The sequence below is a fragment of the Oncorhynchus clarkii genome, unplaced genomic scaffold (assembly GCF_045791955.1).
Source record: "Oncorhynchus clarkii lewisi isolate Uvic-CL-2024 unplaced genomic scaffold, UVic_Ocla_1.0 unplaced_contig_2413_pilon_pilon, whole genome shotgun sequence".
NCBI classification, from domain to species: domain Eukaryota; kingdom Metazoa; phylum Chordata; class Actinopteri; order Salmoniformes; family Salmonidae; genus Oncorhynchus; species Oncorhynchus clarkii.
Window position 1 is genome coordinate 64,197 of NW_027258327.1, and position 19,812 is coordinate 84,008.

Below are 19,812 nucleotides of genomic sequence, written 5' to 3' on the forward strand. Positions count from 1 at the left end.
GTGGTAGAGAACCTTTTAAGGTACCTGCAGGGATTCTGTGGTAGAGCACCATTTTAGGTAACACGCTGTGCCACTGTAGGCTCAATTAGAGTGGAGATGACGACCTCACGAAGGCCTTTAGTGACACTGTGTTAACTGTTAACCATCTGTCTCTACACACCAGTGGAATCTTCAAAACTACAGACATAGAGTGACACACAGTGCAAGACGTTGTGGCTGATGAACATAAACAGCTCATGGGCATTGCATTCCAGTCACATAATTGATATACAGGGAACTTAGACTACTAACTAAAGTGTTCGAACAGGGGTGTCAAACTCATTCCATTGAGTTTAGTGTCTGTTTTTTTTTTTATTAAGACCTAGACAACCAGGTGGGAGGAGTTCCTTACTAATTAGTGGCCTTAATTCATCAAGTCCAAGGGAGGAGTTAAAACCCGCTGACACTAAGCCCTCCGTGGAATGAGTTTGACACGTGAACTAGAATGACAGCTAAAATGTAATCCCCTGAAAAGCTAGGTAGAAATGGAAGTCCATTGGAACAGAGAATGTGACCTCTTGTGGCTAATCCAAAACATGAACCTCCAGTTTAATTATTCATGGCAAGGGGGTGTTTTCATCCACAAGGAAGGCTGCCTCTTACTTACACAGCATAACACATCAATGACCTTTTTTTGACACATCATTTCTGCCTTTTGTCAATGAAATCTCTCTATGGGATCCGTGGTCAACCCACTGAAGGATGTGGACAGAGAGCTTGTGATTCTACTTCAGTATTTACTATACTCAGCACTGAGAGCCCACTATGGTTGCCTTTACACAGGCAGCCCAATTCTGATCTATTGCCACTAATTGGTTGTTTAATCAATCAGATTGGCTCTTTAGCCTATAATATCAGAATTAGGCTGCCTCTGTAAACACAGCCATTGTGATTCAGCAGGTACCTTAGAACTGAGTCACATCTTCCTCCACGGTCTGGGTTCAGATGTACTCTGGTGAAGGAGTAGGCGTCACTGTCTGTTGGAAAGTATTTTTAAAAACGTTTTTAAAGAAGATATAATACTGTGTAATTCACCATAATCTAATTCCAGTAAAAAATGTGTTTTTCATCAACTTAACCTTTTATCTGTGTGTTTGAGTGTGCAAACTGACTGCTCCCAGTCCCACCTGTGACTAAATGGGATAAAATGGCACCATTTGAAATGACTGTACAACACAAACAAAATACATTTTGTCAACTCAGATTCACATGCATCAGACTGTACCATATAGAACTGGACAGAAGTTACACAACAACAACAAGGCTAGGTTTTACAGGAAATGTTTAATTAGACAACTGAACGCATGCCAGGAAGAACCATGTTACAGCAGAGGTATCTGTTCTCTCCTCGTCCACCCTACACACTGTGAGAGACCGGAAACATACCACAAACCACCAGGAAACCTTGCTATCTGCTGTCCATTATTGCAATGACACATCAGTCTTGTTGTATACTGAGGGGGAAACACATAGTTGTATGAAAAGTTGAAGGTCTTAATACAAGTTTTGGGGTTGGAGTAACATCACTGGGGTGTATTCATTAGCAGACACCATAGCAAAACGTTTAGCTACAGAAAACGATTTGCGACAAAAATGTGCGTTTGTTATTGGACAAGTTCAGGTTAGTCCCTCCCCGTTTAGGCCTGTTTGCTTCTGTTTGGTTCCTAATGAATACACCCCTGGTACATGTTGGCATCTTTGTTTTGGCAAAAAGGAAGAATATTCACATCTCTCTTGCACATGTTGCCCACGGGACCTTTACCTCTCACAGGAAACATCTAGAGACAATAGAAAAGATGCACTTAAGTAGCATTCACATGCAGCTTTAACTCAGCGTCCTCAGACTAGGTTTAGATTGGAACCTTTTCCTTACTAATTCTTACATAGGAATTCACAGCTAATGTTTATCAGGTTTTGGGTAGTATTATCTTACATAAAATGAGTATTTGGGATGAACGAATGAAATAGGTGGATGGGATTCCAAACTCCAACGAAAACACCTCCTGGGTAGAAAAATGAGCCATTTAGGAAAAGACCAGAAGAGACAGAAACGTAGAATAGGGTTTGAGAAACCTGTGCTTATCATCCTGAAGGCTCTCAGTCTGGATACTGTAAAACACACAACAACCCCCTGCTCCCACCTTCATCCCGTGGTTCACTTCCGAAACACGCCCCCCGGAAAAAAAGGGAGTCCTTGACAGAGGAAGTCCGTCCTCATTGGTCCGTTTGTGTTTCTCAACGTGCCACAGTTTTTTTTCTTGATTATTGATGAGCCAAAATACCAGAATATCAAAAATAAATGCAACCCTTTCACAAAACAATGAGAAATAAATAATCAGTGGTGTTCTGGTTGTATATATTTACATACATAAAGAGTCGTTTTGTTGTTGTATGTATATGTACAGAATCAATAGGCAGTCTGTTTTCCAGACTGAGCACGAACATATGACTGGAATTATAAATTCACACGCAACTCCAGGAGAAAGCAAAGAAAGAAAAATAACTTAAAGGGGCAGGTCAAAAAATTCTACTACGTAATTGTTTACCCATACAGGGATGCAGTGGTTTGTAGGGAGAGAGAGAAGTAAATATCAAATAAAAACAGAAAATAGATTTTTCTTTCATAGGACTCCTATAACATAAAAAAACCTTACATAGCGAGTAACTGGCGAGAAATAGCTTATTCAAATCATGAATATTGACTGACTACGACATGCACAATGCTTTTCAAGCCTTGGGAGGAAGAGAAGCTTGATTTTGCTGCACAGATCACAGGCTAATGTGGATTTTGTCGTTTTATATTGAATAATTCTGTTATTGAACTATAAACAATATGCAGGGCACCGTTGTGGATTGTTAATCAGCTAACTGTGCCCCATTTAATCTGTTTGACCTATAAGACAGTCAAGCTCTATGTACAAGCCCAAAGTGCTCATTCATGAGAGTCATTGTGAATCGAATAATTTGAATAAAGTTGAGCCGACAAACTGTATTGTGGGAAATGCAGTTCACTCTCTGAAAATGACTGTGCTTCTTTTGATGTATTTCAGTTCTAGTTTGCAATCGACTAGACAAATGATTCTTATCCTCATAGTTCTTCCATTCTCTATATAGTGGACATCCTCTTCCTTCTGCGAATGTCAACAAGGCCAGTAGCTGCAGTAACGGACGTCCCTACTGAACTTAAATGTCTTAACCCCTTCTGAAATGTCTTCTGAAATGTCCTGTAGAGGCCATTGTCCAAACTTGTCCAGAGGTCTGAATATGTATCATCCTCACTGAAAATGAATGTTTTTTAACCCCATCCCAGTCCCATACGGAAGTAGCGTCTGTACAGAAGTGCTGTGTGTCCGCCAGATAACTCTGTCCCACTTGCAACACGCACCTGGACTACACAGTTCCTCAAATTGTACCCCCTGGGCCACTATATCCACATGGTTAGCATGTACAGTACGCATACGATTCCAGTTTAGCCTCAGTCTTCAATGTCCTGTTAGTCGCCAGTCTTCTCCAAGTCTTCACAGGGTATTTGCAGTGTGTGTGTGTGTGTGTGTGTGTGTGTGTGTGTGTGTGTGTGTGTGTGTGTGTGTGTGTGTGTGTGTGTGTGTGTGTGCGTGTGCGTGCGTGTGCGTGTGCGTGTGCGTGTGTGTGTGTGTACCCAGGTCTGTAACCCTATGACCTAGTAGCCATGGCTACTGTGTGTGTGTGTTTTAGAGCATTCCATTGGGACGGTATTTTTCTGTCTACATATTATGTGTGAATGAGCATATGACCATGAGTATTGCATTATGTGGGATCCTACATTATATCTTTATGGGATAGCAAGTCTATATTTTAATGTACAATATGTGTGTAAGTGTGTGTGTTGCTGTGTGTGTGTCTCAGACACTCCGCGGGGGTCTCTGTTGCTCATGGGTTCTCCTGTTTCGCCCCTTCTTATTCTCCTGCATTCGCCTCCACTTGGCCGTGTGCTGGGGTCCACCTCTGGCCCCACCACCAGGCACCTGGGTTCCCCCCAGGGCGCCTTGGCCCTTCTGGGGGCTCTGGGTGTTGGGTGTGGCCTGAGAGTTCTGGGCATTCTGGTTGTTGTTTTTAGGGGCCTGTGCCTGGGTTAGCGTACCCGCATGGTGTTGCACCTTCTGGGGGTTCGTGCTCCGGGGGCTCCCTTCTTTGTTCTGCTGCTGCTGCACCGTAGGATGCCCGCTCTGCTGCTTCTGGGCATTGGGTGCACCTGCGCCAAGAGGACTACTTTTAGGCTTTAGGCCTGAGCTTGGAGCTCCGCCGTCAGGCCTAGCCAGACTTTGGTCATTGGTGGTGATGGTGGGGGTTTTCAGACGCCGCTGCTTGCGCTCCTTCCGCCACACACGCTCGCAGAACTCCTCCACGCTGTTCAGGTCAGGGTGGTCGAGGAGGGAGAGGAAATCCCTGTACCACAGCTTGTGTTTTGTTGAGTGCCCTGCACCAGCAGGCCCACCTGCACCACCAGACCCACTACCTGCGCCACCAGACCCTCCAGCTCCACCCTGAGGCCCACCAGGCAGCAGCTCACCCAGCCTCTGTGTGGGGATGACCTGGAGGGAGAGGCGGAGGAGGGGCTGGATGAAGCCGTGCTCCACAGCGTGGCAGGTGTAGACGCCTGAGTCGGCCTGGGTGAGGATGCGGATGAGCAGGCCCTGCTCCGTGCGGATCATCCTGTCCTCGGACTTGATCTGGAGAGAGAGATGGAGAGGGAAATGAGGGGGATGGGAGGAAAGGGAGGGGGGAATAGAAAGGGTGGGGTGGATTCAATATCCACTCAATATGGTTACATTTGAGTGCATGGCAATTGATTATTAACAAACTGAAGCAATTTCAGGTAATCATTTGTGAAGGTTTAGTGTGATTGCAAAGTTATTGAAAATGATTGGGACGTTATTGAGAATGATGGTAAATAGGACACATCTTGCATGCAGAGTGTGTGTGTACCCACCTCATGTTTGCGGTCCTCGTTGGGTCTTTGGAGCTGCCAGTAGATGAGGGCTCTCTGGGACTTGGGACTACACTCCAGGAACATGCTGCTGTTCTCCACTCCGTACACACTCCTGTCCTCCACATGACCCAGCCCGTCCACGTCATCTACACAGACACAAGGATAGGGTTACCAGAGAAACACCACAGTGGGGTTTGTGTGTGTGTGTGTGTGTGTGTGTGTGTGTGTGTGTGTGTGTGTGTGTGTGTGTGTGTGTGTGTGTGTGTGTGTGTGTGTGTGTGTGTGTGAGAGATGAAAGCGTAAAATAAAAATCTAAAGCGTTTGTACCATGATGCTGCAGGTCGGAGCACTGGGAGAGGGGATCTCCATTCCTGATGTCCTGGCGTCTCGTTCTCCTATGAAACAACCAAAGAAACATACACATGTTAGATTGTGTTCCCAGTGAGTTAATAAACGTCCCTCACACACAACATATCAACCTGTAGGTGTCGGTCAGGCCCCTCACTGCTCTGTTTCCTCAGACTTATTTCTCTTCTCCCCAGTTCCATCGGGAAGGAGCCAGTGATTGAGGGCTCTATGTACTGTGACGTTTCTACCACTAGAGGGCGGTCTTAACCAGTGACACAGCTGACACATTTGTGCAGTACAACTGAAGAACAGACCAGAACTGTTTATTTCACCATCAGTCCTCTGTTAAGTCTGATGCTATTGAGTGGGTGGATAAATAAAAAGAGAGAAAATCACAGGCACATTTAAAAACTACCTTTTGCTTCTATTAAAGGAATGATTCACTGTGATTCATCGTTCAGGGACATGTCATTACTAAACATGAAACACAGATAGACTGGGCCTTGAAAATCCTGAGTATGTCCTCCACGACTTGAAAGACCCTTTAGTCGATACAGTGTGTGTGTGTGTGTGTGTGTGTGTGTGTGTGTGTGTGTGTGTGTGTGTGTGTGTGTGTGTGTGTGTGTGTGTGTGTGTGTGTGTGTGTGTGTTTTAGAGCATTCCATTGGGACGGTATTTTTCTGTCTACATATTATGTGTGAATGAGCATATGACCATGAGTATTGCATTATGTGGGATCCTACAACATGCTTCCCTGTGCTCCCTATGTGTTCCCTGGTTCATTACCACTAAGATCATAGGCTCTTACGTGTTGTAAAAATCTGAAGGGAGAGAGGGGAGCACAGCCAAAGGTGGAGGTCTCTAGGTCTCGTGTCAGGGTTTCTATAACCATACAGGACATATATATATATATATATATATATATATATATATATATACACACACACATATAAACAACATGTACACACACCCATTTACCTACCCACACACACACACATAAATAAATACACTTACACATGCATACATCCCCTCCGACGCACACACCCTGCTCCTACCCAACACCCAGACACACACACTCCACCACTCTTCCTACATTTCCTCCCAAGCATTCCTGCCTTTGGCTGTCTGAACACGTGCAGGGCAGTCAGAGTGCCTGCTGAGCCGAGCCCGGGCGTCTGGTTCTCATTTAGCTGGAGAATAACATATTTGGAGAGTACTGGAGCGCCCCAGCAGCTCTGACCAAGGGTGTACCACCACCCCTCTACCGCCCTCCTTCTGAGGCTGCTATTCAATTCTCTCATACTTCCCTAGTGTAGATGTTGATCTTAGGTCAGTTTTGTGTTTTCGGACCTGATGGTTAGGGTTAGGTTTCAGGGAGGGTACGTTGATCCTAGATCTGTATTTAATAGAGAGTTGTGCTGGACGGAGGTGGAGGGCTGGTAGTGGTCAGGCTAATCCTGCTGGATGGAGGAGAAGGTCATTTATGGGTGTGTTTGTTCATAGCTCTCGGCTGGTGGGGTGAAGAAGTCAGACGGCTCCTGTTGGCCTATTATTTGGTGTGTGTGTGGCTATGTGGGTGTTTTATAACTCTTGGCTATAGGGTGAAGTGGTTCTAACACTGCTACTGGCCAGGACTGTGTGTGTGTGGGGAAGCATGGTTTTACCACCCCTGAGCTGTGGAATGCACAACAATCACACAAATTGAATGTGTGTACCAGTGTATTTGTGTACGTGTACAAAGGCAAGAACAGTAGGTGAACCCTTTGGAATTACTCGGATCTCTGCATAAATTGGTCATCAAATTTGATCTGATCTTCATCTAAGTCACAACAATAGACAAACACAGTGTGCTTAAACTAATAACACAAATTGTTGTATTTTTCTTGACTATATTGAAAACATCATTTAAACATTCACAGTCTAGGTTGTAAAAAGTATGTGAACCCCCTAGGCTAATGACTTCTCCAAAAGCTAATTGGAGTCAGGAGCTAACCTGGAGTCCAATCAATGAGACCAGATTGGAGATGTTGGTTAGACCTGCCCTGCCATATAAAAAACACACACAACGTGTGAGTTTGCTATTCACAAGAAGCATCACCTGATGTGAGCCATGCCTCAAACAAAAGAGGACCTAAGATTAAGAATTGTTGACTTGCATAAAGCTGGAAAAGGTATTTCTCTAAAAGCCTTAATGTTCATCAGTCCACAGTAAGACACATTGTCTATAAATGGAGAAAGTTCAGCACTGTTGCTACTCTCCCTTGGAATGGCCCTCCTGCAAAGATGACAGCAAGAGCACAGTGCAGAATGCTCAATGAGGTTAAGAAGAATCCTAGAGTGTCAGCTAAAGACTTACAGAAATCTCTGGAACATGTTAACATCTCTTTTGACGAGTCTACGATACGTAAAACACTAAACAAGAATGATGATCATGGGAGGACACCACGGATGAAGCCACTGCTCTCCAAAAAAACAATTTCTGCACGTCTGAAGTTTGCAAAAGTGAACCTGGATGTTTCGCAGCGCAACTGACAAAATATTCTGTGGACAGAGGACACTACAGTTGAGTTGTTTGGAAGGAACACACAACACTATGTGGAGAAAAAAAGGCACAGCACACCAACATCAAAACCTTATTCCAACTGTAAAGTATGGTGTAGGGAGCATCATGGTTTGGGGCTGCTTTGCTGCCTCAGGGCCTGGACAGCTTGCTATCATCAATGTAAAAATGAGTTCCCAAGTTTATCAAGACATTTTGCAGGAGAATGTTAGGCTATCTGTCTGCCAATTGAAGTTCAACAGAAGTTGGGTGATGCAACAGGACAACGGCCCAAAACACAGAAGTTAATCAACAACAGAATGGCTTCAACAGAAGAAAATACACCTTCTGGAGTGGCCCAGTCAGAGTCCTGACTTCAACCCGATTGAGATGCTGTGGCATGACCTCAAGAGAGCAGTTCACACCAGACATCCCAAGAATATTGCTGAACTGAAACAGTTCTGTAAAGAGGAATGGTCCAAAATGTCTCCTGTTGTGCAGGTCTGATCAGCAACTGAGTTTGGTTGAGGTTATTGCTGCCAAAGGAGGGCCAACCAGTTATTAAATCCAAGAGTTCACATATTTTTTTCACCCTGCACTGTGAATGTTTACACCATGTGTTCAATAAAGACATGAAAACATATAATTGTTTGTGTGTTATTAGTTAAAACAGACTGTGTTTGTCAATTGTTGTGACCTAGATGAAGATCAGATCTAATTTTATGACCAATTCATGCAGAAATCCAGGTATTTCCAAAGGGTTCACATACTTTTTCTTGCCACTGTATGTGATATGTGGGCATGTATGTTTGTATGTGGATTCTGTGTATATATGTGTATGCATAGGAACTTTTCTGTCTGTTTGTCTTTCTGTGTGTGTGTGTGTGTGTGTGTGTGTGTGTGTGTGTGTGTGTGTGTGTGTGTGTGTGTGTGTGTGTGTGTGTGTGTGTGTGTGTGTGTGTGTGTGTGTGCGTGCGTGTGTGTGTGTGTGTGTGTATTCATACTTTATGTTTACAAACCAGCATCCTACTACTTCAGACCCTCATTCTGATTTTCTGCATTCATACTTGCCTGTGTGTGCATTTATGAGAATGTCTGTGTGTGTGTGTTCTTACCGCTTGGCGGTAGGGAAGTAACGGGAGCACTCTGTTCCATCCCAGGCACAGTAGGGGTCACGGGCCAGACAGCACTCAGCGCAAGCCTTCCCGTACACCTCACAGCGGTGCAAAGGCATCTGGGAAACGCCTAGCGCCGAGCCCAGGTACAGCTGTTGCTGTTTGGTGGAAAGCTCCATTGCTGTGATGGGGGTGGGCTCCTGCAGAAAGACACAGTTAGAAAAGACATAACACTCTGATTCATTTAGACACCCCCCTCATAACTCCCTATGGAATTTCCCCACTCCTCCCTTTTATTTCAGAGCTAGACATTGATCACGCACGCTTCACTTCCCAACAAAATGACTGGTGTTCTATTGAATATTTTCCATGTAAATGCAATCAATTATAACCATAACCAGTTTCCCAGTGTGTGACCGTACCCTGAACACGGTCATCTCCTCCAGGACCACCTCTTCCAGGTCATGCCAGCTCTCTCTTGGGATGGTAACCACCTTCAGGACCGTGCCCAGGTCTAAAACAGGAAACATACATCAGTATTCAGTTATCTCTCTGACTCAAACCACGTACAGGACCGTGCCCAGGTCTACAGCAGGAAACATACATCAGTATTCAGTTATCTCTCTGACTCTAACCACCTTCAGGACCGTGCCCAGGTCTACAACAGGAAACATACGTCAGTATTCAGTTATCTCTCTGACTCTAATCACCTTCAGGACCGTGCCCAGGTCTACAACAGGAAACATACGTCAGTATTCAGTTATCTGTCTCTCTAACCACCTTCAGGACCGTGCCCAGGTCTACAACAGGAAACATACATCAGTATTCAGTTATCTCTCTGACCCTAACCACCTACAGGACCGTGCCCAGGTCTACAACAGGAAACATACATCAGTATTCAGTTATCTCTCTGACTCAAACCACGTACAGGACCGTGCCCAGGTCTACAACAGGAAACATACATCAGTATTCAGTTATCTCTCTGACTCTAACCACCTTCAGGACCTTGCCCAGGTCTACAACAGGAAACATACATCAGTATTCAGTTATCTACAACAGGAAACATACAGCAGTATTCAGTTACTCTAATCACCTTCAGACCCTAACCACCTACAGGACCGTGCCCAGGTCTACAACAGGAAACATACATCAGTATTCAGTTAGTTAACCATCTGCCCAGGTCTACAACAGGAAACATACATCAGTATTAACCACCTTCAGGACCGTGCCCAGGTCTACAACAGGAAACAACATACAGGACCGTGCCCAGGTCTACAACAGGTCAGTATTCAGTTATCAGTTATCTCTCTGACCCTAACCACCTACAGGACCGTGCCCAGGTCTACAACAGGAAACATACATCAGTATTCAGTTATCTCTCTGACTCAAACCACGTACAGGACCGTGCCCAGGTCTACAACAGGAAACATACACCACCTACAGGACCGTGCCCAGGTCTACAACAGGAAACTACAATTCAGGAAACATACAGGAAACATACGTCAGTATTCAGTTACCTACAGGACCGTGCCCAGGTCTACAACAGGAAACATACATCCTCAGTTATCTCTCTGACCCTAACCACCTTCAGGACCGTGCCCAGGTCTACAACAGGAAACATACATCAGTATTCAGTTATCTCTCTGACTCTAACCACCTACAGGACCGTGCCCAGGTCTACAACAGGAAACATACATCAGTATTCAGTTATCTCTCTGACTCTAACCACCTACAGGACCGTGCCCAGGTCTACAACAGGAAACATACATCAGTATTCAGTTATCTCTCTGACTCTAACCACCTACAGGACCGTGCCCAGGTCTACAACAGGAAACATACGTCAGTATTCAGTTATCTCTCTGACTCTAACCACCTACAGGACCGTGCCCTGGTCGACAACAGGAAACATACATCAGTATTCAGTTATCTCTCTGACTCTAACCACCTTCAGGACCGTGCCCAGGTCTACAACAGGAAACATACATCAGTATTCAGTTATCTCTCTGACTCTAACCACCTACAGGACCGTGCCCAGGTCGACAACAGCACATTCAATACACTACAATATAACTGTTCAGTCACTCAAGGTCAAAAGAAGGAGGCAACGAATCCTTGCAGGATTTCCTTTTTATTGAAGTTGATGTCAAGGTGAGCGTCGCTCAAGGGGACATTTGCTTGGCTTAGGTGCTCATGCAGCGTAACAACCTTGAGCACAAATCATAAATTCCCCCCCAAAAAACATGGACTTTTTTTTACGTAGCATTCAACCAGTTGGATTGCTAATTTAAAAAAAAGGATAATCTAAAAAATAAATGAATCATATCTCACTGACCTGTTCCAATGAACATGACGTCGTACTGTCCGTCCTCGGCCTCCACCTTGTCCACCACTAGCTGGGAGAACTGGTAGTCCACATCAGTCCTCACCACGATGGGACGACCCCCGATGGGGTGCACGGGGTTAAACATGGCCGGGTGGCCCCGCGCAAAGGTGATCACATCATCAGGGAGGTCCTTGGTGGAGTCAAAGCCCCCAAACGTTTTACTGGGGCACTATGAAGAACAAGAGGCTGTAGGTCAGGTTTAGTACATCTATGTGTCTGGAACTGAGGTCATAGCTGGGGCACTATGAAGAACAGGAGGTTCAAGAGTTAACAAGTCACATTTAAGACATCTATGTGTCTGGAACTGAGGTCATAGCTGGGGCACTATGAAGAACAGGAGGTTCTAGAGTTAACAAGTCACATTAATACATCTATGTGTCTGGAACTGAGGTCATATGTATTTCATGTTGAGCCGTGTTATAATAAGTAGGGAATATGGTTATTGAGGTTATTGTGATGAATACTAATGTTAAGTTTTCCTTTCATAAGTCTCCTATTACCTTGCTATAACTATTGATATTCATGACTTCTATAAAAGTTGACATGTGTGCCATCAGTCACTTGCTACTTCCATACGTAAATATAGGTATCAGTTGTGAATTACTTGTATTTGTCTATTAGCTTCTAAGTAGCAGCTATGATGTGCTATAACTTGTCATAACCCCCATATGACCCCCCTGTGACTCACCGTGCCAGGGCGGGGGTAGGGCACCCTCCCCTGGAAGGGTACCCACTGGTAGGTGGGCCCATCTCGGTGGGCATAGGGACCCAGGAAGACCCTCCGGATGTCTGCCATGTTGTACATACACACTGCTGAGCCTTTGAATATGTTACTGTAGAGGGGGAGTAGGGAGGGAGGGAGAGAGGATGAGAAGAGAGGTAGAGGGAAAGAGGGAGAGAGGGAGAGAGAGAGGAGGGGGGGAGACTGTGAGACCCATAACCATCACAACATAAGACAATAATAATATCCAGGTCTGATATTATAGCTGTAGAAGAGGACAGAATCAAAGCTCACCCTGACATACAACAGACAGACCAAGAAGAATGTTGTCATAATTTAATGGAGAGGATGTCGGTTAGAAACATGGCTGTGATAGAATCCAGCTTCCAGAGAATGGACAGGAATTTAGGCCGGTTACCAACGAGCGAGACCGTAATTCACCCCTAATGGAACACAGTTGGAGGGAATGATGGGAATGCTGTGTTGCAGTATTCCACCACTGTAGGTTTTCCAATGGACAATTCCATCATTTGTTCCAAGTTCTAAAGTGTATCTGTGTGAATCGTAGGGCTGGACAGAATCATTTACAAGAAATGGTTCAAGACCATAACAATTCCTCTAGAATGAATTTAAACAAATCCTTGTACTGCCATAAAATACAAAACAATACATTTTAATTGACTAGATACACATAATAGTGATTATTTATGGACATGCAGTAGTTTATTGGTCCATCTGAAACTATATTCCCCTGTGGCTTGGGTAAAGTAGTGCACTGCGCTATACAGAGAATAGTATCACTTGAGATTAGAGCTGGGCGATGTGGAAAACCATCCATAACACCATAAATTGCCTGAATTGATGCAGTAATGATAAATTGAACGTTGCGTTTATAACAGCAGTGTTCAACCGTTTAATATTACAACAATAAAAAAGTGGAAAACATATTTCTTTGCAACAAGGCCGATTGAGCAAATGACACTCTGGAGTATCTGTGGTAGACTTGGGAAAAGCAGCTGATTCGGCGACCAGTGTGGCGAGTGCCGCTGGCTGTTGAGAAGCTTTCTTGACATGGACATAATGTTTACTATCACATGGCTAACCTTTGTTTAACCAGCTAAACAGCTGCTCTTAGTGAAAATCTTTCTAAAAACAGAAAACGGACACAATTCAACGGATATTAATCAACAAAGAGGTAAGAATATGTAGGATATAAGAATATGTTGAAGGCTAGCTGCTCACTTTTGTGTCTGTGTCTGCAGGTATACCTCCCTCACCTCTTCAATGAATATCCCATAGGCCTCTACATTATGGACAAGATATGTGTATGAAAACCATTATCAAAACAGCTTTTTTCATTCACATTTAACACACAAAAACCAAGGTATGAATACTGTCGTGTGCATTTTTTGTTGATCATCTGTATAATGACTATTTTTGGGATTCACAGACTTCACCCTCCCTACACCTCTGATGAATATAACAGGGAACCTGTTAGATCACGTTGCACTGCAAAATCATTCTGGCTGTGGATACGGAGAACATCACCACATTAACATCAACAGGCCAGAGGATATACCCATTAGACTTGGGGCTCTGCTGGGAGTTTACCTCATATTTCTATTTATTCATTCTGCTTTGCTACTAAAATCACAATAAACACTGACAACTGCAATGTGATGTTATTGTTCTCATTGTTATGCATATTGTTATTATTATTAATTATAATAACAATATCAATAATAATAATAGGGGAGGGGAGTTAGTTCAAAGATGTACCCCAAAAGGTTCTTCAAAAGGTTATTTGAGAAACCGTTAAAAGGGGTTGTTAAAAAGGGTTATTTGAAGAACCATTAAAAGGGGTTGTTAAAAAGGGTTAGAGAACCATTAAAAGGGTTAAAAGGGGGTTAAAAGGGGTTTTAAAAGGGTTATTTGTGGAACCATTAAAAGGGGTTGTTTAAAAGGGTTATTTGAGGAACCATTAAAAGGGGTTGTTAAAAAGGGTTATTTGAAGAACCATTAAAAGGGGTTGTTTAAAAGGGTTATTTGAAGAACCATTAAAAGGGGTTGTTTAAAAGGGTTATTTGAAGAACCATTAAAAGGGGTTGTTTAAAAGGGTTATTTGAAGAACCATTAAAAGGGGTTGTTTAAAAGGGTTAATTGAAGAACCATTAAAAGGGGTTGTTAAAAAGGGTTATTTGAAGAACCATTAAAAGGGGTTGTTAAAAAGGGTTATTTGAAGAACCATTAATAAGGGATTATTAAAAAGGGTTATTTGAAGAACCATTAAAAGGGGTTGTTAAAAAGGGTTATTTGTGGAACCATTAAAAGGGGTTGTTAAAAAGGGTTATTTGAAGAACCATTAAAAGGGGTTGTTAAAAAGGGTTATTTGAAGAACCATTGAAGAACCATTAAAAGGGGTTGTTAAAAAGGGTTATTTGAGGAACCATTAAAAGGGGTTGTTAAAAAGGGTTAATTGAAGAACCATTAAAAGGGGTTGTTAAAAAGGGTTATTTGAAGAACCATTAAAAGGGGTTGTTAAAAAGGGTTATTTGAGGAACCATTAAAAGGGGTTGTTAAAAAGGGTTAATTGAAGAACCCTTTTAAAGAGGTTCCCCGACAGTTTCAATTTGAAGAACCCCTAAAGGACACACCAGGAACCTTTTATTTTTAGAGTGTACAGCGCAAACTGATCTGGGACCTTGGCTATAAAGCACAACCTGGTCTGGGACCTTTTCCTATAAGGCACAAACTGGTCTGGAACCTTTTGCTATAAGGCACAAACTGATCTGGGACCTTTTGCTATAAGGCACAAACTGATCTGGGACCTTTTGCTATAAGGCACAAACTGATCTGGGACCTTTTTCTATAAATCACAAACTGATCTGGGACCTTGGCTATTCAGCACAAACGGATCTGGGACCTTAGCTATACAGTACAAACTGATCTGGGACCAGGCTAGCATATTGTGACAATGACTATAGGAGTTGGCTATACAGCACAAACTGATCTGGGACCAGGCTAGCAGTGATGTAGGTGGCATAGGAGCATCTGTCCACCCAAAACCCCAGATATCAGTAAACCATTAAAGATTAATGGAGGAGCTTTTGTAAAATGTTAATTAGGGAGAAATGTAATTAACCGCTGGGCATACACAAACACTCTAATCCCTGACACGCCTGAATGTTGGACAGACACTAGTGCATATTGAATACACACACACACACACACACACACACACACACACACACCACTGGTATCAGTACCATCGATCTATCAGCAGCAGCCTATGGGCCTCATTAAGTGGAATATTAAAAGCCAGTCCCCTGAATCCCGGGCTCTATTCATCTCTGAAACAGGCCACTTACAAAAACAATTAAACCAGTCTAATTCCTCAAAGCCTGTAATTGAATTTTCAAGTGCTGTGTTACACTGCATGCATTAGAGATGGTGGAGAGGAACAGACCTGCACAGTGATTGGTTAAACAAAATGATGAGCCTGTTTTGTTTGTTAACGAGCTTGGCTTCTCCCTCCCCCTCCCCCCCCCCTCTCTCCACTCACATCTCCTCTCTCCACCCCCCTCTCTCTCTCTCTCCCTCCCACCTCTCTCCACCCCCCCCCTCTCTCCACTCACATCTCCTCTCTCCACCCCCCTCTCTCTCTCCACCCTCCCTCTCTCTCTCTCTCTCTCCCTCCCTCCCCCCCCCTCTCTCTCCACTCACATCTCCTCTCTCCACCCCCCTCTCTCTCTCTCACCCTCCCCTCTCTCTCTCCCTCCTCTCTCTCTCCCCCCCCCCTCTCTCCACTCACATCTCCTCCACTCCCCCCCCCTCTCTCTCTCTCCACTCACATCTCCTCTCTCCACCCCCCTCTCTCTCTCTCACCCTCTCTCTCTCTCTCCCCTCTCTCTCTCTCTCTCTCCCCCCCTCTCTCCACTCACATCTCCTCCCTCCACCCCCCCTCTCTCTCTCTTCTCATTTTCTCTGTACTCATTCTTATTATTAGGTCTGTGATTAATGATGAAGTGTTTGTCCTAATCGTGCGGCGGCGGCTCCAGACAATGCCGCTCGAACATGGCACGCCGAACGCCGCCAGCCGTCTAATCCATCATCTGAAGAAGCCCCCCTCGCCAACATTGTTTTTCGCCTCAAGCCGCTTTTAACTCGCTTATTTCATCTCGTACTGCCCAGCAGTGTGTACAGTACAATAGAACCACGGCTCTGGAGGCTACCCCTGTCGAGGTCTGAGCGTCGGCCAGGGAGAGGGAGACGTTCCCTGGGGAGCGAGGATTGTGTCCCCCCTCCCCCACCCCACTACCTCTCCACCACTTAATCAGATTTAGCTCCAAGGTTCCACTGAGTTTTACAATGAAAGGGGACAGGTAGCAGAGAATGGGGAATAGGCTAAAAGGGATTTTCAATCTGAGGAGGAGGTGAGACAAGGTGATGTCTGGCCACCTGGAAGAGGATTAAAGGAGGCAAAAAGGATTTTATAAAGGATTGTTTAGGGATTACAGAAAGAGAGAGAGAGGACAGTAGAGATATGAGCTTTGTGTGTTTTAGTAATTTGTCTAGAATGGTTTCACTGTTATACAGTACAGATCTCCTAGCAAACATAGCACATGTGTACTATGATCAATAGTAGTAGTATTGAATACACACAAGGGCACAGTAGGTTTTATGAATCATAAATATCTAGATCATTACCTAGAAGTGGTGAAGACAGCATAGATCACTGGGTTCTTAGGATCTTTGGAGCTCATCAGAAAGACATCCTCTGAAACACATAGAAACCACATCGGAACATTAGCACAACCATCCCGACATCATACAGTGTTTCAATGAAACGATGCTACCATACGTACCCCTCTCGGGTAGAAAGTACCCACAGAGAGACTCACATACACACACACAGTTCCTTACGCAGCTCGTCGAAGTGTGTGTCGATGCCGTTGAGGCCTGGCACTGAGCAGGTCAGTCTAGCCTTGAGGAAGGTGGTCCACTTATTGACCAGACTCCTGTGACCTCCCAGGTCATTCTGCAGGGACAGACACACACAAACACACACACACGTTACACACACAAATAAACGCACACACGCTACACACACAAACACACACATTACACACACAAATAAACACAAACACGTTACACACACAAACACACACGTTACACACACTCACAATACACACACAAATAAACACACACCGTACACACACAAACACACATACGTTACACACACAGATAGTCTACAGACAGGCATGAAAATCCACAATATATAAGACTTGTGTGAATTCAGCTTTGATACTGGGGAACATCTGTGTATGTGACATATTTCTGTGTCCCTGTGAATGGAACTGTGTGTGTGAGAGTTTAACAGATCCATGACTTGTGTGTGAGTTTAATATATCCATGATGTGTGTGAGAGTTTAATATATCCATGATGTGTGTGTGAGTGCATGCTAGTTTGTTTCAGTGTGTTTTGTGTGCGTGTCCATGCGTCCATGCGTGTTTGCGTGTCTGTCTGTGCATGCCAGTGTGTGCATGGGATGCTTGTGTGTGTGTTTGTGTGTGTGTTGTTACCTTACACAGTTGTCCTATGCGGGCAATAGTGGCCTTGCCAGTGTGTTCTCCGTCCATAGCGTTCTCTTTGAAGAAGAGGAAGATCTTATCATCCTCAGGGTTGTCACTTTCTGGGATCAGGTTTACACCTACAAACCTGGGGTCTGACACACACACACACACACACACACACACACACACACACACACACACGTTAACAAATACACGGGTACAAACACACACACACACACACACACACAAATTGCTTACAGACATGATCATACATTCAAACACATATGTGCAAACACAGATACATGAGCACGCAAACAAACACCAGCTTGATAAACAAACAATTACTAATTTTCACCAGGGCTTAACCATGAAACCCTCATATCCGCATTAAACCAACCGCTATTTAATTCCACCATGTCCTCCATCCTCCAGTCCTCCATAAACCCTATTAGAAGACACCTCCATCCTCCAGTCCTCCATAAACCCTATTAGAAGACACCTCCATCCTCCAGTCCTCCATAACCCCTATTAGAAGACACCTCCATCCTCCAGTCCTTCATAACCCCTATTAGAAGACACCTCCATCCTCCAGTCCTCCATAACCCCTATTAGAAGACACCTCCATCCTCCAGTCCTCCATAACCCCTATTAGAAGACACCTCCATCCTCCAGTCCTCCATAACCCCTTTTTAGATGACACCCCCATCCTCCAGTCCTCCATAAACCCTATTAGAAGACACCTCTACCCTCCAGTCCTCCATAAACCCTATTAGAAGACACCTCCACCCTCCAGTCCTCCATAAACCCTATTAGAAGACACCTCCACCCTCCAGTCCTCCATAAACCCTATTAGAAGACACCTCCACCCTTCAGTCCTCCATAAACCCTATTAGAAGACACCTCCACCCTCCAGTCCTCCATAAACCCTATTAGAAGACACCTCCATCCTCCAGTCCTCCATAAACCCTATTAGAAGACACCTCCATCCTCCAGTCCTCCATAAACCCTATTAGAAGACACCTCCATCCTCCAGTCCTCCATAACCCCTATTAGAAGACACCTCCATCTTACAGTCCTCCATGAACCCTATTAGAAGACACCTCCATCCTCCAGTCCTTCATAAACCCTATTAGAAGACACCTCCATCCTCCAGTCCTCCATAACCCCTATTAGAAGACACCTCCATCCTCCAGTCCTCCATAACCCCTATTAGAAGACACCTCCATCCTCCAGTCCTTCATAAACCCTATTAGAAGACACCCCTACCCTCCAGTCCTCCATAAACCCTATTAGAAGACACCTCCATCCTCCAGTCCTTCATAAACCCTATTAGAAGACACCTCCATCCTCCAGTCCTCCATAACCCCTTTTTAAAAGACACCTCCATCCTCCAGTCCTCCATAAACACTATTAGAAGACACCCCCAAACAAACACATATGACTCTGATTTTATGTAATATACACTTCAGAATGTGTAACAAATGGCACCCTATTCCCTATATAGTGCACTTCTTTTGACCAGGGTGCACTACATAGGGAATAGGGTGCCATTTGGGACACAACCCTAATACATCGATTGCAGATTTCGGAGTGCGAGGAAATCAAACTCCTAAATGGCTTGAGCCAAGAGCCTAGGGCTTGAATATCCCCAGCTAGAGGGATAGAGCTCTTTACGGAAAACTGATCTGGGAGCAGTCAGTCATGGAGGCGTCGGCACGGGAAAGGAGAGATGGCGTTTCGCCAACCCAACTAAGTTAGAGAGAGAGCAACAAGCGGGGCAGTGTTATGGTGGTGGTAAGCTCCACACACACACACACACACACACACACACACACACACACACACACACACACACACACACACACACACACACACACTGACACACACGCACACTGACACACACACGCACAAGGGTGCGAATATATTTGGCCACAACTGTATATACACACACACTCACACAATACAGGATGTGGCCGTGAAAAGGGAGACCCCTGGCCAAAGCAGGACCTTTACGCTGCCAGATTTATACTGTCTCCATGTGGATGGGAGTCCCAAACACAGACATGCAAGTACGCACACACACACAGCCATTTAATAAATGCACAGTGCGCGAGCAGACGGATG

General features: G+C 44.6%; 1 protein-coding gene across 1 annotated transcript; it reads right to left on the reverse strand.

Moving 5' to 3' along the window:
• Positions 1 to 1,304: 1,304 nt before the first annotated feature.
• Positions 1,305 to 17,840, reverse strand: LOC139396669 (semaphorin-3aa-like; the record flags this gene model as incomplete). Its single annotated transcript, XM_071143607.1, is given in 10 exon segments — positions 1,305 to 4,748; positions 5,009 to 5,154; positions 5,336 to 5,403; positions 9,011 to 9,210; positions 9,433 to 9,524; positions 11,343 to 11,562; positions 12,082 to 12,226; positions 16,822 to 16,891; positions 17,038 to 17,152; positions 17,698 to 17,840. Coding segments are annotated over 10 exon segments (2,027 nt in total), but the record flags the coding sequence as incomplete, so codon positions are not given.
• Between the last annotated feature and the right edge of the window lie 1,972 nt (positions 17,841 to 19,812).